The 23,414-nt window shown below is 49.2% G+C and overlaps 1 protein-coding gene across 7 annotated transcripts in view; it reads left to right on the top strand.

The window, feature by feature from the left end:
- CUL9 (cullin 9) overlaps nucleotides 1-22,894 on the top strand; it is a 44,285-nt gene extending 21,391 nt beyond the window's left edge. For 4 of the 7 annotated variants that reach the window (XM_017878180.1, XM_017878179.1, XM_017878181.1 and 1 more), the window contains 23 exons: nucleotides 174-349; nucleotides 607-740; nucleotides 1,113-1,292; nucleotides 1,501-1,610; nucleotides 1,686-1,868; nucleotides 2,013-2,173; nucleotides 3,146-3,374; nucleotides 3,460-3,649; nucleotides 11,360-11,505; nucleotides 11,649-11,778; nucleotides 11,933-12,132; nucleotides 13,305-13,552; nucleotides 14,382-14,727; nucleotides 18,761-18,901; nucleotides 19,048-19,212; nucleotides 19,459-19,622; nucleotides 19,987-20,080; nucleotides 20,614-20,688; nucleotides 20,829-20,939; nucleotides 21,077-21,194; nucleotides 21,561-21,694; nucleotides 22,401-22,474; nucleotides 22,556-22,894. In XM_017878180.1, coding sequence (XP_017733669.1) covers nucleotides 174-349; nucleotides 607-740; nucleotides 1,113-1,292; nucleotides 1,501-1,610; nucleotides 1,686-1,868; nucleotides 2,013-2,173; nucleotides 3,146-3,374; nucleotides 3,460-3,649; nucleotides 11,360-11,505; nucleotides 11,649-11,778; nucleotides 11,933-12,132; nucleotides 13,305-13,552; nucleotides 14,382-14,727; nucleotides 18,761-18,901; nucleotides 19,048-19,212; nucleotides 19,459-19,622; nucleotides 19,987-20,080; nucleotides 20,614-20,688; nucleotides 20,829-20,939; nucleotides 21,077-21,194; nucleotides 21,561-21,694; nucleotides 22,401-22,474; nucleotides 22,556-22,751 — 3,705 coding nt within the window. In that variant the 3' untranslated portion in view covers nucleotides 22,752-22,894. Of the gene's footprint in view, nucleotides 1-173; nucleotides 350-606; nucleotides 741-1,112; nucleotides 1,293-1,500; nucleotides 1,611-1,685; nucleotides 1,869-2,012; nucleotides 2,174-3,145; nucleotides 3,375-3,459; nucleotides 3,650-11,359; nucleotides 11,506-11,648; nucleotides 11,779-11,932; nucleotides 12,133-13,304; nucleotides 13,553-14,381; nucleotides 14,728-18,760; nucleotides 18,902-19,047; nucleotides 19,213-19,458; nucleotides 19,623-19,986; nucleotides 20,081-20,590; nucleotides 20,689-20,828; nucleotides 20,940-21,076; nucleotides 21,195-21,480; nucleotides 21,695-22,400; nucleotides 22,475-22,555 lie in introns of those variants that run through there. The other 3 variants (XR_001886738.1, XM_017878183.1, XR_001886739.1) reach the window with 3 other exon arrangements.
- Nucleotides 22,895-23,414: the final 520 nt, after the last annotated feature.

Raw genomic sequence — 23,414 nt, 5'->3', positions numbered from 1 at the left:
TTAGCCAAGGTTTCTCCTTGATCTGCTTGGGAGATGGCCCAGGGACCTGTTGAGTCCCAGAGATGTGGGGATGTCCTGAGCAGTTCTAGGGAGCTCAGGGCAGGAGGCTTAGCTTTGGTAGTACTTAGTTGCTCAAGCGGCTTAGGTGACAGATAAGTCTGTGCATGTTCCAGGGCGGCATTGACACCCGGGTTCGGGGTGTGGAGGTCCTGGGCCCTAAGCCCACATTCTGGCCACTGTTCCGGGAGCAGCTGTGTCGCCGAACATGTCTCTTCTACACAATTCGGGCACAAGCCTGGAGCCGGGACATAGCAGAGGACCGCCGGCGCCTCCTCCAGCTCTGTCCCAGGTGGGTAGGGCCTGAGGAGGGAAGATGGGTAAGGGAACAGGGCACTAAGAAGTAGGAGGGATGCTTCTGTGGGAGTCTGGAAGGGAAAGCTGCAGCCAGGACATGAGGGGGAAGGTGAACATAGGTGAGAAGTTTGTGTTGATTGGGACAAGTTGGGTCAGGGACCAAACGGGTGATTGGGAGCTGATCTGCACTTGAATGGAGGCCTCTGGGAAATCAGTGCCTTTAATCCTCCACCGTGCACTGTTTGTTCCCAGACTGAACAGGGTTTTACGCCATGAGCAGAATTTTGCTGACCGCTTCCTCCCTGATGATGAGGCCGCCCAAGCATTGGGCAAGACCTGCTGGGAGGCCCTGGTCAGCCCCCTGGTGCAGAACATCACCTCTCCCGGTAACCATGCTGACACCTGGCCCCACTAACCAGTTCCTTGTCCTTATTCCCAGTGATCACCTGAGTTAATGCTCTTGGTTCTTTTGGTTCCTGTCTTTGTCCCTGAAGGCCTGTCACCTCAATGTTCCTCTCTCCTTCCTGCCCCAGGCACTGCTCCCTGAGACTCTGGTATTTGAATCTTCCCCACTACCCCATCCCCGCCCTGTTACCATCTCCCCTGACTCCAGCTGAAGCAAACCTTGGTGAGGGGAGGACTAGGGCCCCACTACCCCTCAAGCCTTTTTGTACAATTGATCTTTCTCCCTCCTCTGCCCTGGGCTGTCTGTTCTCCCATCTCCCATAGAGACCCGTTCCTGACCTGTCTTCTTTCAGATGCGGAAGGTGTGAGTGCCCTGGGATGGCTGCTGGATCAGTACTTAGAACAGAGAGAGAGCTCTCAGAACCCCCTGAGTCGAACAGCGTCCTTTGCTTCTCGAGTTCGTCGCCTTTGCCACTTGCTGGTGCATGTGGAGCCTCCTCCTGGGCCTTCTCCTGAGCCATCCACTCGGCCCTGTAAGTCCTAACCGTGGCCAATGGAGCTTAGACTGCGGGCAGTGGTGTATCTGGCTCCCTTCTCCCTGGATCTTACTCTTGCTGCTTTGCTACCGGCCTTTCCAGGCCCCTGAGACTTCCTGGCCTTTCCAGGAAATCACTACCCAAGACCGGTGTACTCACCCAGAGGCTGAGATGAAACCCCTTCCTTCTCCCTCTGTCTCTACAGTCAGCAAGAACAGTAAGGGTCGGGACCGGAGCCCGGCGCCTTTGCCAGTGCTTCCAAGCAGCAGCCTGAGGAACATAACCCAATGCTGGCTGAGTGTGGTGCAGGAGCAGGTGGGCAGAAGCAAGCAGAAGTCTGCGGAGGGGAGGGGCTGCTCCTTTTATGTCATTTCTTGCCTTTCTCCTCAGGTCGGCAGATTCCTGGCTGCAGCTTGGGGGTCCCCAGACTTTGTGCCTCGTTACTGTAAACTCTATGAGCACTTGCAGAGAGCAGGCTCCGAGCTGTTTGGGCCTCGAGCAGCCTTCACGCTGGCTCTGCGCAGTGGCTTCTCTGGCGCCTTGCTGCAGCAGTCCTTCCTTACTGCTGCTCACGTGAGTCCCACCAGCTCCCCACAGGGCTATAAGCTCATGTTCCAAGTTCATTGCTTTCTGCTCTGCCCTTTCACCTCCTTTCGCTCCCCAGTCTCCTCCACTCCCTCGTTCATGGTTTGCCCATGCCCTTTCCACTGCCCCCAGATGAGTGAGCAGTTTGCCAGGTACATTGACCAGCAGATCCAGGGTGGCCTGATTGGTGGAGCCCCTGGAGTGGAAATGCTGGGGCAGCTTCAGCGGCACTTGGAACCCATTATGGTCCTTTCTGGTCTGGAACTGGCCACAACTTTTGAGCACTTCTATCAGTGAGTGCAGGTCTGGAGGGGTAGGGGATGGGAAGCCTAGATCTAGAGAGTGGACAGATTTGAGTCTTATAGGGGAGATGAGAAAAGAGGCTGTGCAGAGGAGAGATAAAGATGTAGATGGCTGGCCAGGCGCGGTGGCTCACATGTGTAATCCCAGCACTCTGGGAGGCCGAGGTGGGCACATCACCTGAGGTCAGGAGTTCAAGATCAGCCTGACCAACATAGTGAAACCCTATCTCTACTAAAAGTACAAAAATTAGCCAGGAGTGGTGGCGTGGTGGCAGGCACCTGTAATCCCAGCTGCTCGGGAGGGTGAGGCAGGTGAATTGCTTGAACCTGGGAGTTGGAGGTTGCAGTGAGCCAAGACTGCGTCATTGCATTTCAGCCTGGGTGACGAGAGCGAGACTCTGTCTCAAAAAAAAAAAGAAAAGAAAAGAAAAGAAAAAAGTGGAGGTGGTCATGCATTGGTGGAAAGGGAGTGGGAGAGAAGAGGTGAGGTAGGATGTGTGACCCAGGCAGAGGGACAGAGGGACCTACATTCTTGAGGGGAGGCTGGGCCACACTGGCACCCACACTGAGGCTTGGCCCGGGCTGTGTGTGCTGCAGGCATTACATGGCGGACCGTCTCCTGAGCTTTGGCTCGAGCTGGCTGGAGGGGCCGTGCTGGANTCGGGAGGGTGAGGCAGGTGAATTGCTTGAACCTGGGAGTTGGAGGTTGCAGTGAGCCAAGACTGCGTCATTGCATTTCAGCCTGGGTGACGAGAGCGAGACTCTGTCTCAAAAAAAAAAAGAAAAGAAAAGAAAAGAAAAAAGTGGAGGTGGTCATGCATTGGTGGAAAGGGAGTGGGAGAGAAGAGGTGAGGTAGGATGTGTGACCCAGGCAGAGGGACAGAGGGACCTACATTCTTGAGGGGGAGGCTGGGCCACACTGGCACCCACACTGAGGCTTGGCCCGGGCTGTGTGTGCTGCAGGCATTACATGGCGGACCGTCTCCTGAGCTTTGGCTCGAGCTGGCTGGAGGGGGCCGTGCTGGAGGAGATTGGCCTCTGTTTTCCCAACCGCCTCCCCCAGCTGATGCTGCAGAGCCTGAGTACCTCTGAGGAGCTGCAGCGCCAGTTCCACCTCTTCCAGCTCCAGCGGCTCGACAAGTTGTTCTTGGAGCAGGAAGACGAGGAGGAAAAGAGACTAGAGGAAGAGGAGGTAAGAGCAGGGAGAATAGGAGAGTGAGAGAAGACTAGACCAAAGAAGGGAGCCCAAGGGCCCTTGAAATCCTTCTGTCCTTCAGGAGGAAGAGGAGGAGGAGGAAGCTGAGAAAGAATTATTTATTGAAGATCCAAGTCCAGCCATTTCTATACTGGTCCTGTCACCACGCTGCTGGCCGGTCTCCCCACTCTGCTACCTGTACCATCCCAGAAAGTGCCTTCCCACAGAATTCTGTGATGCCCTTGACCGTTTCTCCAGTTTCTACAGCCAGAGTGAGGAACTAGGGAGAGGAAATTGGAGATCGGGGTGAGACTGGGGGTGGCAAGAGAGGAAGAGGAGAGGACCTTGGGACAGGATATAGATATGAAGAAAAATATCAGCTCCTACAGAGGGATGAGAAAGCATGGGTTGTAGTTTCATTAATTTCTGCTCTCATCAGTTCCTTTGACTTTCTATGAATTTGTTCTGTTTTCTTTTTCTAACGTTGATTTTTAGTCTTTTCAGACTTTTTTCCAAATAAAAGTATTTAAGACTTCATTTCCCCTCAATACTGCTTTAGTGGCATCCTATAAAGTTTAAAGATTTTTTTTTTTTTTCTGAGATGAAGTCTCACTCTGTCACCCAGACTGGAGTGCAGTGGTGTGATCTTGGCTCACTGCAGCCTCTGCCTCCTGGGTTCAAGCGATTCTCCTGTCTCAGCCTCCCGAGTAGCTGGGACTACAGGCATGTACCACCACACCCGGCTATTTGTGTATTTTTAGTAGAGACGGGGTTTCACCATGTTAGCCAGGCTGCTCTCGACCTCCTGACATCAGGTGATCTACCCACCTCGGTAAGCCACTGTGCCTGGCCAAAAAGATTTTTCAGATTGGGATATAACTAGTATTCAGTAAAGTGCACAAATCTTAATTATAAGGCTTCATGAATTATTATATTAATATACACCCATATATCTACCTCCCTCACACCCCCATCAAGATACAGAACATTTCCAGCATCATGAAAGGCTCTCTCCTTCATGCCCCCTTTCCGGTCAATGTCTTCTTCCAGGAGAAATCATTATTTTTAACCTTTATCACCATAGATTTGTGCCTGTATTTGAACATCATGTAAATGGAATCATACAGTATTCCGCTGTGTCTGATGTCTTTCACGAAACATACTGTCCGTGGGAGTGATCCAAGTTGTCAGGGGTATCTTTCGTTTATTCATTTCTTTTGCTGAGTCATATTCCATTGTATGGTTGTATTTACCCTTTCTGCTATTGATGGACATTTGGGATGTTCCATAAGTTTTTATTATGTATTATTTTTATTATTGTTTAGTTCTAAGAATTTTAAATTTCTAAGTTTTCTTTATTTTGTTTTCAGAAGAATATATTTTAATTTCCAAACAAGTTTTTCTTCAGTTATTTTTTTGTTTTATATTTCTACCCTCATTCCCCTGTGGCCAAAGAGCATGGTTTCTATGGTTCTGAATCTTTGCAGTTTATTGAGGCTTCTTTATGGCCTAGTAGATGGTCATATTTTACCTGTTTCATGTGTGATTAAGAGGAATGTGTATTCTTAACTGGATTCTACATATTTCGCCAAATTGACCTTGTTAATTGTTTTGTTTACATCTTCTGTAAAGTTAGTAGTTTTTGTCTACTTGATCTACTACTGAGAGAGGTGTGCTAAAATTACCACTATGATGGTGAATTTTTCAAAATTGCTAATCATACTGGTTTTACTGTATATATATTTTTTGGCTATTTTGTTAGAAGGTTAAAATAGTTTAACAGTGCCATCCAGTAGAACTTTCTACAATGATGGAAAAATTATTTTCTGCACTATTCAGTATGATAGAATGGAAATTAAGTACTTGGAATGTGGCTAATATAACTGAGGAACTAAATAATTTCATTTAATTGTAATCAATTTATTATTTTATTTTATTTTAATTTTTTTGAGACAGAGAGAGTCTCGCTGTCTCACCCAGGCTGGAATACAATGGCTTGATCTTGGCTCGCTGCAACCTCCGCCTCCTGGATTCAAGCGATTCTCCTACCTCACTCAGCCTCCTGAGTAGCTGGGATTACAGGTGTGCACCACTATGCCCGGCTAATTTTTGTATTTTTAGTAGAGACGAGGTTTCACCATGTTGGCCAGACTACTCTCGAACTCCTGGCCTCAGGTGATCCAGCTGCCTTGGCCTCCCAAATTGCTGGGATTACAGGCATGAGCCACCGCGCTCAGTCATAATCAGCTTAAATTTAAATAGTTACATGTGGCTAATGGCTACTATGATGGACCATGCAGGTTTAGAAATTCCAGAGTCAATGAAACATTATTATGAAGTGACTTTCTTTGTAATAAAGCTCTTTCTCTAGAAGTCTGTTTCTCTGGCATTAATAGGACCCCAACTTTCTTTGGTTGTTGTCTTTCCAGTTTATCTTTTTCTATCTTTAGCTTTTTGTTTTTGCATGGAGAGAAGTTCTTAATCTTTTGCATACCTTTTTTTTAAATTGTGGTAAAATATAACTAGCATAATATTTGCCATTTTAACCATTCAAAGTATGCAATTTGTCCTTTTACTTGTATTTTTTGAGAGGGGGTGTCACTCTGTCACCCAGGCAGGAGTGCAGCGTGACGATCTTGGGTGGCTCACTGCAACCTCCATCTCCCAGGCTCAAGTGATTCTCCCATCTCAGTCTCCCAAGTAGCTGGGACTATAGCTGTGCACCACCACTCCCAGCTAAATTTTGTATTTTTTGTAGAAGCACAGTTTTGCCGTGTTAGCCAGGCTGATCTCGAACTCCTGGACTCAAGCGATCCTCCCACCTCAGCCTCCCAAAGTGCTGGGATTACAGGTGTGAGCCACCGTACCTGGCTTCCTTAAACTTTTTAATAATGAAAGTTAGATCTAGAGGTTTCATCAGGTTCAGATTTTTTTTTTTCTTCGTGTATATTTCTGTGTATACTGCACCTGGCTTATTCCTTTACTTGAAAAAATTTCTTTGGAAATAATTTCAAATTTACAGAAAAATTACAAGAATAATACAAAGAATACCTACATACTCTTTATCCAAGTTTACCTTTTGTTAACATTTTGTTAACGTTTGCTTTTACTATTTGCCCTTTGTTTATGTATATGTGTGTATATATGTATGTATAGAGAGACTTATTTTTCTGAACCTTTGAGAATAAATTGCGTATATGCTGGCCCTTTGCCCCTAAGTACTTTAGTACATATTTCCTAAGAATAAAGGTCTTCTCTTATATAACCACAGTTCATTTATCAATTTCAAAAATTTAACTCTGGTATAAGTATTGTGATCTACCATATTCTATTTTTTTTTTTTTTTTTTTTTTTTTTTTGAGGACGGAGTCTTACTCTGTCCCCAGGCTGGAGTGCGGTAGTGCTATTCTCAGCCACGCAACCTTCGCCTCCCAAGTTCAAGTGATTCTGCTGCCTCAGCTCCTGAGTAGCTGAGGATTACAGGCCACCCACCACCACGCCTGGCTAATTATTTGTGCTTTTAGTAGAGATGGGGTTTCACCATGTTGGGCCAGGCTGGTCTCAAACTCCTGCCTCAGCCTCCCAAGTGCTGGGATTACCGACATGAGCCACCGCGCCCAGCCTCCATATTCTAATTTTTCTTTTCTTTTCTTTTCTTTTTTTTCTGGAGACAGGGTATCCACTCTTAGCCGGTGGAGTGCAGTGGCGTGATCCTCAGCTCACTGCAAGCTTCCACCTCCCGGGTTACGCCATTCTTTCCCACCTCAGCCTCCCAAGTAGTGGGACTACAGGTGGCCGCCACCACGCCCGGCTAATTTTGTTTCTGTATTTTTGGTAGAGATAGGGTTTTCACCAATGTTAGGATGGTCTCGATCTCCGACCTGTGTGATCTGCCACCTCGGGCCTCCCAAAGTGCTGGGATTACAGGCGTGAGCCACCGTGCGCAGCCATTCTTAATTTGTTTACTGACCCATCATGTCTTCTATGACTTCATTTTTTGTCCACCGCCCCCCCCCCCCCCCCCTGGGGACAGGGATCAGTTCTAGGATCACCTTTACCATTTAGTTGCATGTCTCTTTAGTCTTCTTTAGTCTGGACTAGTTCCCCATCCCCCATCCTTTGCCTTTTTGGACACTGACATTTCTGGAGAATATGGTCTGTTTTCTTTTTTGTTTGTTTGTTTTGAGACAGGCCTTGCTCTCTCGCCCAGATTGGATGCAGTGGCCACAATTCCCAGCTTATTGCAACCCTCTGCTCCCAGGTTCAAGTGATTCTTCGCCTCAGCTCCAGAAGCAACTTTTTGGGACCACAGGTGCACGCCACCAGCATGGCTAATTTTTTTTATTTTAGTAGAGGACAAGGAATTTCACCATATTGGCCAAGCTGTTCTTGAATCCTGATTCTCATGATCTGCTGCCTTGGACTCCCAAAGTGCTGGGATTACAGGCATGATGCCACCGTGTCCGTCCCCTTTTATATTTTTTATTATTTAATTAATTAATTAATTTATTTATTTATTTTGAGATGGAAGTCTTGCTCTGTTGCCAGGCTGGGAGATACAATGGTGTAATCCTCAGCCACTGCAACCTACTGCCTCCCAGGCTCAAAGCAATTCTCCTGCTCAGCCTCCTGAGTTACGCTGGGGATTATTAGGTGCCCACCACCACACACCGGATATTTTTGTCATTTTTAGTAGAGATGGAGTTTCACTATATTGGCAGTCTGGGTTCGAATCCTGACCTTGTGAACTGCCCACCTTGGGCTCCAAAGTTGGGATACAGGCGTGAGCCACCATCCTGGCCTACTTTTTAAATGGTTCTCATTTTTAAGTTGGTACTATTTCTTCATGATTAGATTCAGGTATACCATTCCCAGGCAAAATACTAGTTATGTGGGCGGGCATGTTCTCAAGGCTTTACACCCTGAAGCACACAGTTTTCATCTTGCCCCTTCTTTATGATGTTAATTTTGGTCAAACCTGGCCAAGAGGTGGTTTGCTTTCTCCTCATATAGTTTCATTTTTTTCTCCTGCTACAATTAATAGCGGTCTGTCAGGGACAGATACTTTAAAATCATGCCAGTATTCTATTTCTTTGTTTAGAATTTCCCCTGGGTTTTTTGCTTGTTAACTTTGCATACCCTTTGTGTTTTAGGGCACACGTCTTATAAAACCTAGAATTTGGCCGGGCGCGGTGGCTCAAGCCTGTAATCCCAGCACTTTGGGAGCCGAGAGGCGGATGGATCACGAGGTCAGGAGATCCGAGACCATCCTGGCTAACACGTGAAACCCGTCTCTACTAAAAAAATTACAAAAAACTAGCCGGCGCCGGAGTGGCGGGCGCCTGTAGTCCCAGCTACCGTAGGGAGGCTGAGGCAGGGAGAGTGGCGTCGAACCTGGGAGGCGGAGCTTGCAGTGGCTTGAGATCCAGGCCACTGTATCCAGCCTGGGCGACAGAGCAAGCTCTGTCTCAAAAAAAAACAAAAAAAAAAACTCTAGAATTTGAATTTGTTTTTTGTTCAACCTGACAATCTCTTTTTAAGATGTCAATTTTAGCCCGTTATGAGTAACAAATTCGTAATAAATTCATAAATAATAAACTCATAATGAATTCATTTATTATTCATTAATTAATTGGCTGTTTCTAACTTATTTTGTGTTTTTGTTTACTCTTCTTATATTTAAAGAAGAATAAATTGAACACCTATGTACATATGATTCTACCCTGGGTTTTTGTGCTGTCTTTTTTCTTTCTTCTTTTGGATTGATTGATTGTTTTAAAAAATTTATTTTTTGTCTGTATCAGTTTTAGAACTTAGGCATTCTGTTTTATAATTGAATACCCTTGTATTTTAACCTGTATCCTTGATTAGCTAATATCACTTCCTACCTTTCTGAACAATAAAAGGATCTTAGAAAATCTTAACTCCAGCTCTAATTCCCATATTACTTATTACTGTTGTTCCATATTTTAGAATTATCTTTTTTTAACCTCCAACATTGTCATTATTATGATTTATTCAGGGATATTTACATTTGCCACCATGCCAATTGCTTTAGCCACCATTTCCTTTGCCTCTTGGTCCTTCTTTGTAAAATACATCTGCTAGAAGTGCCTTCAGGCCGGCCATGGTGGCTGATGCCTGTAATCCCAGCACTTTGGGAGGCTGAGGCAGGCAGATCACCTAAGGTCAGGAGTTTGAGACCAGCCTGGCCAAGATGGCAAAACCCTGTCTCTACTCAAAATACAAAAATTAGCCAGGCATGGTGGCACACGCCTGTGATCCCAGCCACTCGGGAGACTGAGGCAGGAGAATTGCTTGAACCTGGGAGGCGGAGGTTGCAGTGAGCTGAGATCATGTCACTGCACTCCAGTCTGGGGGACAGAGTGAAACTCCGTCTCAAAAAAAAAAAAAAAAAAAAGTGTCTTCATTGAGGAGTTTGGTGGAAAACCCTACCAGTTTTTTTGTCTGAGAAGGGTTATTTTCACCCTCATTTAAAAAGTTTTATTATAAATTTCAAGCATATACAAATGTAGACAGACTAAACTCCAACATATATCAGCTCATGGCCAATCTTGCTTCAATCTGTACTCCCATCTATTCCCCCCCAATATTTAAAAGATAAGTGCTCTTTCTTAAAAAAAAAAAAAAAGGATACTACAATTATCAAATATTTAGAAATTTGCAATTTGTATCAAGTATACAGTCATTGCTCATATTTCCCTGATTGCCTTGGAGTTTTTTGGTTAGTTATTTTGTTTAGTGAGGATCCAAACAAGGTCCATGCATTGCATTTGGTTGCATTATCTTACATCTCCCTTACTCTATAGGTTTCCACCTCCCGTTTTATCCTCCTTGCAGTTATTTCTGGAGGAAAGTGGGTTATTCATTCACAGGCTGGATTTTCCTGATTGCATTCACGTGGTGTCTTCAAGCATATTCCTCTGTCTCCTTTATTTCCTGAAAACTGATTTGTAGGTGTAGAGGCTTATTCAGATTTGGGTTTGATTTCTCGGGCAAGAACGCTTCAGTGGTGGTATGTGTCCTTCCACCAGGAGGCAGGTTCAGCCTGTCTCCCTTTGTGATGTTGAGACGAATCAACGGATTTCAGTGTGTCAGTCATGTCTACACATTACATGTAATTTTCCATCAGCTTTTCACCAGGCAGGCATTTCTACCATTGCTTAGGTCTATCATTTCATTAGGGGTTATGAAATAGTTATATCTAGTTCTGTCATTCCTTCTTCATGTATTAGCTGGAATGCTTTCAAGAGAAATTTCCTTTCACCAACTGTTTATTTACCCTGAAGTCCAGTTTATACAGGAAAGGCTTGATTGTTTCCTCTTCCAATTATTTTAACTAGTTTTAAAATAATGTGTTGGTTCTCTAGTATGTTTTAAATATAACCAATGGGGTCTTTTAAAATATATCATTATGAACTCATAGATTTTAAATATTTTGTATGGTTCCATCACACATTGCAGATTTTTTTTTTTTTTTTTTGATGCTCAAATTGTCCCGTCTTTGGTCAGAGAGCATCTCTCAGGTAGGCTCCTGATCCCTTTAATACTCCCCGTTTGACAGCTTCCTTGCTTTCCAGTAGGAACAGATGTCTCAGGCTCACCTTGCCTGAGCTGTGAAACAGGAGGAGGAAGAGATCCAGCTCAGTGGGTCTTTAAAACTGTGAGCTCCTTGAGGGCAAAATGCAAGTGCTTTCTCTCTGGTGTTTTTGCATGGAACCTGCCTGGCTCAGGGCTAGGCTCTGGGTCTAGAGATGGGCTCCTAGTTACCTGTGGCTCACCAGGGAGGCAGGCGCAGAGAAGGCTGAGATCTGGAAGCTTGACAAGGTATCTGTCTGTCTGAAAATGCTGGGACCCTCCTCCCCGCAGGGACTAGTAGGAGCAAAGCTTGACACCTCAACCCCTAAACCCCTCGTTTCGCCCATTCTGTGTCTCCACTCTTCTCCTTGACACTTGCCTAGGTCAGAACCATCCAATCCTGGACATGGGACCACATCGGCGACTGCAGTGGACGTGGCTGGGCCGGGCTGAGCTGCAGTTTGGGAACCAGACACTGCATGTGTCCACCGTGCAGATGTGGCTGCTACTGAATTTCAATCATACAGAGGTGCTTCAGCCCTTAGCCTCTCTCTGTCTTCTCTGCCACCTTGTCTGTCGCTGTTCTCCTCCTAAACTCTGTTTCTCCTTTCATCCTTCCTCCCTTCTTCTTTTCTTTCCTTTGACTCCTGACTGGGCATTTCTCCTCATCAGGAGGTGTCAGTAGAGACCTTGCTGAAGGATTCTGCCCTCTCCCCAGAGCTGCTGCTCCAGGCACTCGTGCCCCTCACCTCGGGGAATGGCCCTTTGACCCTGCATGAGGGCCAGGACTTTCCACACAGGGGTAGGTCACTGGGGACCAGGCTGAGCCTCTGCTGCTGGTCGGGGGGTCGCCCTCAGGATGGAGGGACTGTAGTAGGGGTGAGAATGGGGTCATCTTAGTCCCCATTCATCTGTCCCTCTGCCTCCTCCGGTACCTGACCGGGAGTGGGTTCCAGGTGTGCTGCGGCTTCATGAGCCTGGGCCCCAGTGCAGTGGGGAGGCCCTGTGGCTGATACCTCCCCAGGCGTACCTGAACGTAGAGAAGGATGAGGGCCGAACCCTGGAACAGAAGAGGAATCTCTTGAGCTGTCTTCTTGTTCGTATTCTCAAAGCCCATGGGGAAAAGGGCCTCCACATTGATCAGCTGGTTTGTCTGGTAGGCAGAGAGGGGACCATGAAGTTGGGGGAGGGAGGGAGTCATGCTTGGGATTGGGGATGAACACAGTGAACTCTTTCCATGTAAGACTTCTGTAGGGTGACATTTCCATCTGGGTTTTCTGTGCCTGACAGAGCAGATAGGAGGTAAAGATAAGGCACGAATGTTTACCATGCGCCAGGCCCTATTCTAAGAGTTTGCATGATTAAGTCATTTAATCCAGCCAGGCACAGTGGCTCATATCTGTAATCCCAGCACTTTGGGAGGCCAAGGCGGGCGGATCACTTGAGGCCAGGAGTTTGAGACAAGCTTGGCCAACAAGACGAAACTCTGTGTCTACCAAAAATATAAAAATTAGCTGGGCATGGTGGCACATGCCTGTAATCCCAGCTACTTGGGAGGCCAAGGCATGAGAATCACTTGAATCCAGGAGGTGGAGGTTACAGTGAGCCAAGATTGTGCCACTGTACTCCAGCCTGGGCAACAGAGCAAGACTCTGTCTCAAAAAGAAAAAAAGTCATAATTTAATCCTCAACAATCCTATAAATGTTATTTTATTTCATTTGACAGATAAGAACAGTGAAGTATGAGAAACTTAGTAGTGGCCAGGCGCTGTGGCTCACGCCTGTAATCCTAGCACTTTGGGAGGCTAAGGTGGGTGGATCACTTGAGGTCAGGAATTCGTGACCAGTCTGGCCAACATGGTGAAACCCCATCTCTACTAAAAATACAAAAATTAGCTGGGTATGGTGGTGCACACCTGTAGTCCCAGCTGCTTGGGAGGCTGAGGCAGGAGAATCCAGGAGGCAGAGGTTGCAGTGAGAGATGGTGCCACTGCACTCCAGCCTGGGCAACAGAACGAGACTCTATTGGAAAAAAAAGAGAGAGAGAGAGAGAGAGAGAGAAACTTAGTAACTAATCTACAATCACACAGCTAGTAAGTGGCAGAGCCGCCAGACACCGTGGCTCATGCGGGAGGATCACTTGAGTCCAGAGTTTGAGGGTACAGTGAGCTGTGATCATGCCACTGCACCCTGGCCTGGGTGACACAGCAAGATTGTCTCTTAAAAAAAAAAAAAGAGGGGGAGGAATAAGTGGCAGAGCTGGGCATTGAGCCCAGCAGCCTGCTTCCTAGGTAAAAGTGGTCTTATTGTTTCTTTCCTCCTATCCAGGTGCTGGAGGCCTGGCAGAAGGGTCCAAATCCTCCTGGAACCCTGGGCCACACTGTTGCTGGGGGCGTGGCCTGTACCAGTACAGATGTCCTCTCTTGCATCCTGCACCTCTTAGGCCAGGGCTACGTGAAACGGCGTGATGACCGGCCCCAGATCCTGACGTATGCTGCTCCAGAGCCCATGGGGCCCTGCCGGGGTCAGGCAGATGTCCCTTTCTGTGGCAGCCAGAGCAAAACCTCCAAGCCTAGGTAGCCACCCCACCTGACCCCTTGCAGTGAGGTGGGAGAGGTTGTCATGCCAAAACCAAGATCCCTTGTGGAGAAACACTTCCCTTCTTTCTTTGTCTAATCCCCTTTTCCCTATCCCTGTTATTTCCCTAACTTTGATAGTTTTTATTGACCCTCCCAGCACCACCACCCCTTTCCAATTGGGACCTGCAAATATGTATTGATTGCTAACTATGTACTCTACTCAGTTAAATATACAAACTTTCAGGAAGTTTGTTCTACAGAGGAATTTGCCATAGGATTTCACTAATCAGCCAGCACCCCTAAAGCTTTTTAATGTTCTTTGGAAGCTGTTATGGCCCTGCTTTTTGTATCACGCTGTTTGCATCATGTGTAAAGTGAATTATCTCGAGTAATCTTTCTCAAACCTCAACAAGGAGCTAGTGTTAAAATGCAGATTTAACAGCAGAGCTCTCTGTGATGCCTGTGCTGCTGGTCCACAGGCCACACTTGAGCAGTAAGGATGGAGATTGCTGTTCTCACTACAGGTGCTGCCACCATTTGGGGTGAGACCTACAGTGGGACTGTCCCATCAGCTATTGGTCTTTTAGCACCCTGACCCCTAGATACCTATTTTTCCCCAGTCATTGCAACAGCCAGCCCCACCCTGACATTTATAAGTGCTCCTGTGGAGGACCTACTCTGACGGTTGGTTTGGGTGGTTATCCTGAGGCTGGTTAGGCAAGCGAGCAAGTATGCTCAAGTAGGGAGCTGGGGGCCAGGTGGGTTCAGTTAGTAGGCTGGATAACAGTGCAGGAATACTGACTTCTGTTTCTTCCCTCCCCACAAGCCCAGAAGCTGTGGCTACCCTGGCATCTCTACAGTTGCCTGCAGGCCGCACCATGAGCCCCCAGGAAGTAGAAGGGTTGATGAAGCAGACGGTGTGTCAGGTGCAGGAGACTCTGAACTTAGAGCCAGATGTCGCTCAGCACCTTTTGGCTCATTCCCACTGGGGTGCCGAACAGCTGCTGCAGAGCTACAGTGAGGACCCTGAGCCACTGCTGCTGGCAGCTGGGCTGTGCGTACCCCAAGTCCAGGCTGTACCCACACGGCCTGACCACTGCCCTGTCTGCGTGAGCCCTCTGGGGTGTGACGACTACTTGCCCTCTCTCTGCTGCATGCACTATTGCTGTAAGGTGAGGCCCCGCCAGCATTGCTCCTGCCCCTGGCTTTCTGCCCTACCCTAACAAAATTCCTTGGGAATTCTTGGGTTCTAGCCCAGCACTGCCATTTTCATCACCAGGGCAATAGCGGATTTAGTCTCTTAGTCCCTCTTAAACTAGTTTTGTCATCTGTAAGTGGTACCACCTGCCTTGACACTCTAAAGGGTGGTGGTTAGGATCTAGCGATATGTATCAATGGTTCTCCAGCTCAGCTTCATATTATAATCACTGGAAGCTTTTATAAGTCTTAATGCCCAGACAATACCTCAGACTAATTGAACCAGAATCTCTGGAGGTGAGAAATCTGGAGGAAGTTTTAAAGCATCCTCATGGGATTCCCATTATCGGCCAAGTTAGAACTGAAAGATATATGTGTAAAATAGATGTCAAGGCACTTTGTGAAGTGTTTGCAAAAGTGTTAGTAGATTGGTGATAACTCTAGTTTGTGGTTGCCCTTATCACCATTTAAGTCCCCTCATCTCAGCGCACTATCACTACTTTTATCATATACTCTCACTTAATACAAAATTAATTTTTTTTAAATGGGCCTTGTGAGGTAGTGTGCACGCCTGTAATCACCTTACTTTGGGAGGCCGATGTGGGCAGATTGCTTGAGCTCAGGAGTTCGAGACCAGCCTGGGTAACACGGCAAGACCTCGTCTTTACAAAAAACACAAAAATAAGCTGGGCATGGTGGTGCACACCTATAGTCTCAGCTATTCGGGAGGCTGAGGTGGAGGATCACCTGAGCCTAGGAGGTGGAGGCTATAGTGAGCCAATATCTCATCACTGCACTTCAGTCTGGAGGACAGAGTGAGACCCTGCCATAGGGTCTTCTTGCTGTATAGGCTTGCTTCTATACAGTGGACACAGAGAAGCTTGCAGATGGGGAGTGAGTCATCTTCAAAAGTAAAAAAAAGTGGGGCTGAGGTACAGAGAACGTGGAGCACTGAGTCCGATATTCCCTGCCTCACAGCTCTTTAGAACTGGTGCCAAGCCCAAACACATCAGTTTAGCAGGAGGGGCACTCCTGGTTGCCATGAATTCCAGCTGCTTCTCCCAACAGCGTTTCCCCAGTAGTGGGTGATAGACGTGTCTGCATGTGCTTGTGTGCACATGCATGCGTGTGTGTGTGTGTGTGTGTGTATTTTTCTCTTTCCCTTTGGCTCTCCTTCTGGCTCCTCCTCTCACATAGTTGCTTATGCTCCCTTTTCCCCAGGTTCTTAATTATTTCCTTTACACTTCCATATTTTCATTCAACAAATATTTCTCATGGACTTATGTGCGTAGCACTGGGTGCTAAATGAGGTATTGAAAAAAATCCCAGCAAGAAATGACCAGAGAGCTAATAATATTGATGGGAGCTCACTGTGAGCCAGGCATTGTGCTGTTTACATGGATTATTTTACTTAATTCTCATACTAGTTATATGAGGTAGGTATTTTTGTTACTGCCATTTTTCATGACAGAGGGAGACACTTGGAGGTGAAGTAATTTGCCAAAGGTCAGGATTTGAATTTTGGCAGTCTCAAGCAATCCTCCCGTCTTGATCTCCCAAAGTGCTGGAATTACAGGCATAAGCCACCACACCCAGCCTGACAGTGGATTTTATTTTATGAGAAGCCATAGTGGGTTTAAGCAGAATAGTGATATGATCTGGTTTATATTTATATTTATTTTATTTATTTATTTATTTTTATTTTATTATTATTTTTTGAGATGGAGTCTCACTCTGTCACCCAGGCTAGCATGCAGGGGTGTGATCTCATCTCACTGCAACCTCCACCTCCTAGGTTCAAGCGATTCTTCTGCCTCAGCCTCCTGAGTAGCTGGGACTATAGGTGCCTGCCACCACACCCGGCTAATTTTTTGTATTTTTAGTAAAGACGGGGTTTCACAGTGTTAGCCAGGATGGTCTCGATCTCCTGACCTTGTGATCCACCCGCCTCGGCCTCCCAAAGTGCTGGGATTACAGGCGTGAGCCACTGCACCTGGCCCTACAGTTTTTAAAAGATTGCTTCTGCCATTATATGGAGAAAAGGCTTGGATGGAGCAAGAGTGGAAGCAGAGATGCCCATTTGCTGACTGTCGTACTAGAGGCAAGAGATGGTGGTAGCTTGGACTAGGGGCAGTGGCGATGAGAGAGGGCAGATTGGGACACATTTGGAAGTGGAGCTGATGGGATTTGGTGGGGTTAGATGTAGGGGCTTCAGAGAGGGGAATCAAGGATGGTTCCTGTGCTTTTGACCTGAGCATCTGGGTGGATGGCATGTGTCATCTTTACTCTGTTGTGGCCCTGTGAAGTTTGAGCTGCTTGTTGGACACCTGTGTGGAACTGGCAGGTAGACAGTAGATTTTTGAATTTGGAATGAAGTAGAGAGGCCTGGCAGGCCTTACCCAAGGAGAAAGAAGCAGACCCAGGGTACCAAGCCTGTAGAGATATCGAGGTGGGGGGTCGCAGGAGTTTGAGACCAGCCTAGACAACATAGCAAGACCCTGTCGCTACAAAAAATAGAAAAAAAATGTACCCAGGCATGGTGGTGCACACCTATAGTCCTACCTACTCAGGAGGCTGAGGTAGGAGGATTGCTTGAGTCCAGGAGATTGAGGCTGAGCCATGATTGTGCCACTATCCTCCACTGTGGGTGACAAAGCGAGACCCTGTCTAAAAAGAGAGAGAGAGAGAGAGAGAGAGAGAGAGAGAGAGAGAGAGAGAGAGAGAGAGAGAGAGAGAGAGAGAGAGACAAGGGGCCTGAAAACCAGGCAGATGAACAGGCTGATTGAAAAGCCCCTGCTGAGGAGGAGCCTGTGCAGCACTGGTCACAGCTGAGCGGCACAACAGCAATGCAAGAGAAGCAGCAGGACAGCTCCCAGGGTGAGCCCCACCACTTGGGTTGGACAATAGTCATGAGAGCAGCTGGGGGTCCCCAGACTGAGATGCCAGGTCAGAGGGGGATCCTGAGGCACCAGTGTGCCTATAAGAGTAGGGTCTGAATTCAGAGAAAATTTTCCCTGTTCTATCTCAAAAATGCAAGAATTTGCATTCAATTTCCCAGCCTTGTCTGGGTTTGTTTCAATGCAGAAAGGGTTTTGTTTACTTTGGTCTGGTACTTTGAGTAAAAACGATCTAGTCAGGTGCTTCACATTTATGCTGCAGCTTTGATATGATGGACACACGGTCTCCTGAGGATTTAGACCCATCATTTTGGAAAGCATGGCCATAGGCAGTGTGAGAGGCAGGGGTCGTTCGTGGAGTATTGTAGGAGGCTCAGACGTCTGTGACGGCTGCTCGTGCATAGACCAAATGGATGGTGTGGGGAGAGACCGGGAGAGGAGACCATGGATCAGAACAGGCTCTCACAGTGGTTTAGGGATGAGGGGATAATGGCCTGATTTAGCATGGGTGGGGGAGTGACATGGGAGCAAAAGAACGATATGAAGTTTCCGACACTGGTGACGAGGGGGACGGTGGTGCAAGTTGATCAGGGTTTGGGGGAAACGCAATGGGCAAGTCAGTTTTGTAGAGAAGAGGCTGGGTCTGTTGGAGGCATGAGTCGGAGACAGGAGCATCCAGACAGTTATTGGAGATAAGCCACTGGAGTTGGGAGGAGAGACCAGAGCCGTGTTGTCAGCCACCCAGGCGACCCATTTCCCACGCCTCCTTTCTCTCAGACCTTCCTGCTCTCTGCATATCTTTCTTAGAATTTGAATCATTCTCCTTTTTCTTGATTATTTCTACCCATTCCCTCCTTGTCCATCCCAAGAGTAATTATGATTAGGCAAATACACAGCCTACCCCATCCTCAAAGACAACTGTAATTTGGGCCAGTCTCAGTGAAGCCGGAGAGAGGAGTCAGCATTGTTTGATGTAGAGGCAGGCTTGTCTCTGGGCTTCCACGTGGTAGTGGAGGGGAAGGGAAGGAGGGACGCTAGCTTAGTTACCAGGACACTCCCCCGTGCTGCTCCCACACTGTCTCTGAGCAGGCCCTCCTTTTGTCCCTCCCAGTCTTGCTGGAATGAGTACCTGACAACTCGGATCGAGCAGAACCTTGTTTTGAATTGCACCTGCCCCATTGCCGACTGCCCCGCCCAGCCCACCGGAGCCTTCATTCGTGCCATCGTCTCCTCGCCAGAGGTCATCTCCAAGGTATCCTCTCTCGTCTGAGAGAGGCTCCAGTGCAGAGCCAAAGGAGTGTGCCCCAGGGAGTGGACCAAGCTACGGGGTCTGGGGGCCTGGAGGTGTGGCATCCTGGAGAGCCATACCCTCACCTTATGGCACCTGCGTCTCCACAGTATGAGAAGGCGCTCCTGCGTAGCTATGTGGAGAGCTGCTCCAACCTGACCTGGTGCACCAACCCCCAGGGCTGCGACCGCATCCTGTGCCGCCAGGGCCTGGGCTGTGGGACCACCTGCTCCAAGTGTGGCTGGGCCTCTTGCTTCAACTGTAGCTTCCCTGAGGTGGGAGCCCCACACTGGCCCTGACCCTGAGCAAGGATTCACACTCCTTCCCTGCTTAATACCCCCTCCCTGCCACACACACAGACTGTGACTTGTCCTTCCTCAGCCTCTGCCACCCAGTTGAGCCATGTTCCTCTTCCTGGAGCCCTCCAAATGTGACCTGTGCCTGCTCCCCCCTCTCCTGTGCACACCAGCCGTGCTGTCCTCAGGACTTAGCTGTGTCCCTACCACGCCCTCTTGCCCTAGGCACACTACCCTGCTAGCTGTGGCCACATGTCTCAGTGGGTTGATGATGGCGGCTACTATGACGGCATGAGCATGGAGGCACAGAGCAAGCACCTGGCCAAGCTCATCTCCAAGCGCTGTCCCAGCTGTCAGGCTCCCATCGAGAAGAACGAGGGGTGCCTGCAGTAAGAAGGGGGGTACTGTGGGGAGCCAGAGGGCAAGGGGAAGGGAGGAAACCTGGCAGAAGGAGGGAGGAACAGGCTTAGTGTAAAGCTCAGCAAAAGAGGGCGGTTCCTCAGCCGCCCCTCACGTGGCAGCCTCCACGGTGGCTTCCTGGATCTTAATGTTCCTTTTCCCACTTGTAAGTCCACACTGACTGGGGGAATTCAAAAGCAGGGGTGCATTCAGCAGGGCTGGGTATGACTAAGGAGACTTATCAGGGCAGGAGCAGAGGCCACAGCATCAGCAGTGGTGCATCCGGGCCCTTGGCATTCCTGGCACGCCCCTGCCCAGAGGCAGGAGTCCCTGACCAGCCAGCTTCCTCCATAGCATGACCTGTGCCAGATGTAACCATGGATTCTGCTGGCGCTGCCTCAAGTCCTGGAAGCCAAATCACAAAGACTATTACAACTGCTCTGCCATGGTAAGGCGCTGGGCACTGGGGGAGGGCAGAGACCCAGAGCCGTCGGGGAGGGGTGCTGTTACCAGGTCCTGGGCAGACCAGGCTCCGTGCAGTGCAGTGTTCTGGCTGTTGGGACAGAGGCTCAGTGCAGGGAAGACAGCCACCTGGGCCTGCAGATGCTGGAAAGTCTGTTCACAGGGAACTTCAGCTCCAGAACAGGACTTCTCATACCGAGGTGGCTACAGAAAGGCTGGGGAGGGCCAGACACTCACAGGAGGCAGCAGGGCAGAGCAGGAAAGAGCAGGGACCCTGCAGTCAGAGCCTGGCTCTGCTGCTTAGCATGTGGCTTTGAGCAAGTTCATTTGCTTCTCCAAACCTCAACAGCCTCTGCAAAAGGGGTGAATAATATGACCTACCCCACACAGTCTTGAGGACTGAATGAAGATAACCAGGGGAGGTATAGAAAGGCCTCCATGAATGTTGGCTTTTCCACTTATTAACTCCTTCCTGTCCAAACAAAACACCCAATAGCCCACTCAACATATCCTTGCTAGGTAAGCAAGGCAGCTCGCCAGGAGAAGCGGTTTCAGGACTATAACGAGAGGTGCACTTTCCATCACCAGGCGCGGGTGAGCCGGGAGGAAACAGCGGGTAGATGCCTGCAGAAGCAGGGTGGGGTGGCGGGGTGGAGGGGGGTGGGCTGAAGGTCTGACCAGGCAGGTGGTGCTGCGCCACCTGTGCTGGTGCTGATACACCTTCCTCCACACAGGAATTTGCTGTGAACTTGCGGAACCGGGTGTCTGCCATCCATGAAGTGCCCCCGCCCAGATCCTTTACCTTCCTCAATGATGCCTGCCAGGGACTGGAGCAGGCTCGGAAGGTGGTAGTGGGTGGGGGAGGAGAGCAGGGGAGGGGTGTGCCAAAAGGGTCTGGGGAGCCTGGCTGCTTTCATCAGACTTGCCTGGATGAAGGGAATGAGGAGAGGGCAGGCGGGAGAGCTGACGGGAGCCCTTGCAGGTGCTGGCCTATGCCTGCGTGTACAGCTTCTACAGCCAGGACGCAGAGTACATGGACGTGGTGGAGCAGCAGACGGAGAACCTGGAGTTGCACACCAATGCCCTGCAGATCCTCCTCGGTGAGCCACCCCTGCCGGCCAGGCCCTCCTCCTGCCTCCTCCCCTCTGCTGCACAGCCTAGCCCCTCCCAAACAGGTCAAGCCGTAGCCCCACCTTCCCTCTCTCCTCTTCCTCTTCATTCCTCATGGCCTTCTCACTGCCTGGCTGTTAAAGTTCAGGTCGAAAGCCTACATTGTAAGGTGCCCAAGGGGCAGATGTTTGCGGATGTTTCTTGGTTTCTGGTCTCTACCCTGCTCCCCTAGGGAGCTTCATGAGAATGTCTAGAGCTGCACTTGGCGCTTGGTAGATGTTCCATAGGTGTTTGTTGGAGGAAAGAATGGATGAGAATGAGAAGGGAGGGAGCCTCTGTGCCTGCCCCCTCTGCAGAGGAGACCCTGCTGCGGTGCAGAGACCTGGCCTCCTCTCTGCGACTCCTGCGGGCTGACTGCCTCAGCACGGGCATGGAGCTGCTCCGACGGATCCAGGAGAGGCTGCTTGCCATCCTGCAGCATTCCGCCCAGGTACTCCCTGGCCCAGACCCCTTCTGCTCCTGCGTTCTGCGGGGGTTGTGGTCCTCCTGTCCCAGCACAGCCCCTGCCCTGGGGTGAGTCCAGAAGGAAAGGCAGCAAAGCGGGTGAATGGATGTTAGGAGACCTGGGTGCACATCCTGGCTCCTAGGCCAACCTGCCTGATGCTGCTGGACCCTATCACTTTACCTCCTGGGGATTCCTACAAAATAAAGGAGTTGGCTAGCCCACATCAAGGGTATTTGGTCAGGTGCCTATCAGAATCACTTGGGGAACTTTTCCAGACTATACTTCCCAGATATAGATTTGAAATCCTAGGAGTGGGCATCAGGGGATTGGGGTCACTGGAACAAGGGCTCTCCCAGGCTCTCTCCAGCTCTAATGCCCTGATACTGAGTCTAAACTGAATCCTGTCCTCTGGTTGCTTACTGACTAGTAAGTCACGTGGGCAGAAAAGACATACATAGATTCTGTAAGCTCTTTAAGCACAGGGTGGTGTGCCTCACTCTGGTACCCCGTATCTCTGGAGACCATCCATGAGTGAGCTCACAAAGGCAGTGGTTCATGAAGTGCTGTGCTTGGAGGGGAGCAGTCCTAGCAGGAGCTTGGCCCTCACAGAGCATCAGTGGAAGGAATGCTGGGTCCAAAGGCCCCATGCCTTCTACCTCCTACTTCCCAAACCCTTCTGTCTGCTCACCAGGATTTCCGGGTTGGTCTTCAGAGTCCATCAGCAGAGGCCTGGGAGACAAAAGGACCCAATGTGCCCGGCAGTCAGTAAGTGGGGTGGGCAGAGCCACGGAGGAGGCAGTGGGACATGGCAGCTTCCTCTGGGCTGAGTGTGGTGGCTTTCCCTAGGCCCCAGGCCTCCTCAGGGCCAGAGGCGGAAGAAGAGGAGGAAGACGATGAGGATGATGTGCCCGAGTGGCAGCAGGATGAGTTTGATGAGGAGCTGGACAATGACAGCTTCTCCTACGATGAGTCTGAGAACCTGGATCAAGAGACTTTCTTCTTTGGTGATGAGGAAGAGGATGAAGATGAGGCCTATGACTGAGGGGCAAATGCAGGAAACACCTAGAGCCGCCCCAGAGTCACGGGGCTGCGGGGGCGGGAGCTGCCCGTTTGTCATGGGGAGGGATTCCCAGTGTCTGCAGTGCCTCTTTCTGTTTATTGAATAAAGGCCTCTTTCTCACACACGTCTCGGAGCAGGCTGACAGCTTCACCGGGGGCCAATCAGTTGCCACTGCCCTGGCCCCATATCCACCCACACCCCTAATCTTTACTGTTTCCTTTAGACCTCCGGACTCTTCTATCCTCTGAGAAGGCTCAGAGCAGACTCATCTGACCTAAGCTGATAAAGGGAAGTGAAGGTTGGCATGGAAAGGGCCAGGTGCAGCCCCAGCCCAGTTCAGAGGAGACAGAGGGGGGTGGCCACCCCCAGGAGCAACCTTCCTCCCAACTCTTTTTTTTTTTTTTTTGTTCTGAAATGGAGTTTTGCTTTTCTCCCCCAGGCTGGAGTGCAATGGTGTGATCTCGGCTCACTGCAGCCTCCGCCTCCCAGGTTCAAGCGATTCTCCTGCCTCAGCCTCCTGAGTAGCTGGGATTACAGCCATGCATCACCATCCCCATCTAATTTTTGTATTTTTAGTAGAGATGGGGTTTCCCATGTTGGCCAGGCTGGTCTCAAACTCTTGAGCTCAGGTGATCCGCCCGCCTC

This window comes from Rhinopithecus bieti, unplaced genomic scaffold (genome assembly GCF_001698545.2).
Source record: "Rhinopithecus bieti isolate Rb0 unplaced genomic scaffold, ASM169854v2 scaffold_9981, whole genome shotgun sequence".
Classification (NCBI taxonomy): Eukaryota; Metazoa; Chordata; class Mammalia; order Primates; family Cercopithecidae; genus Rhinopithecus; species Rhinopithecus bieti.
This window is presented reverse-complemented; position numbering and strand designations above follow the sequence as displayed.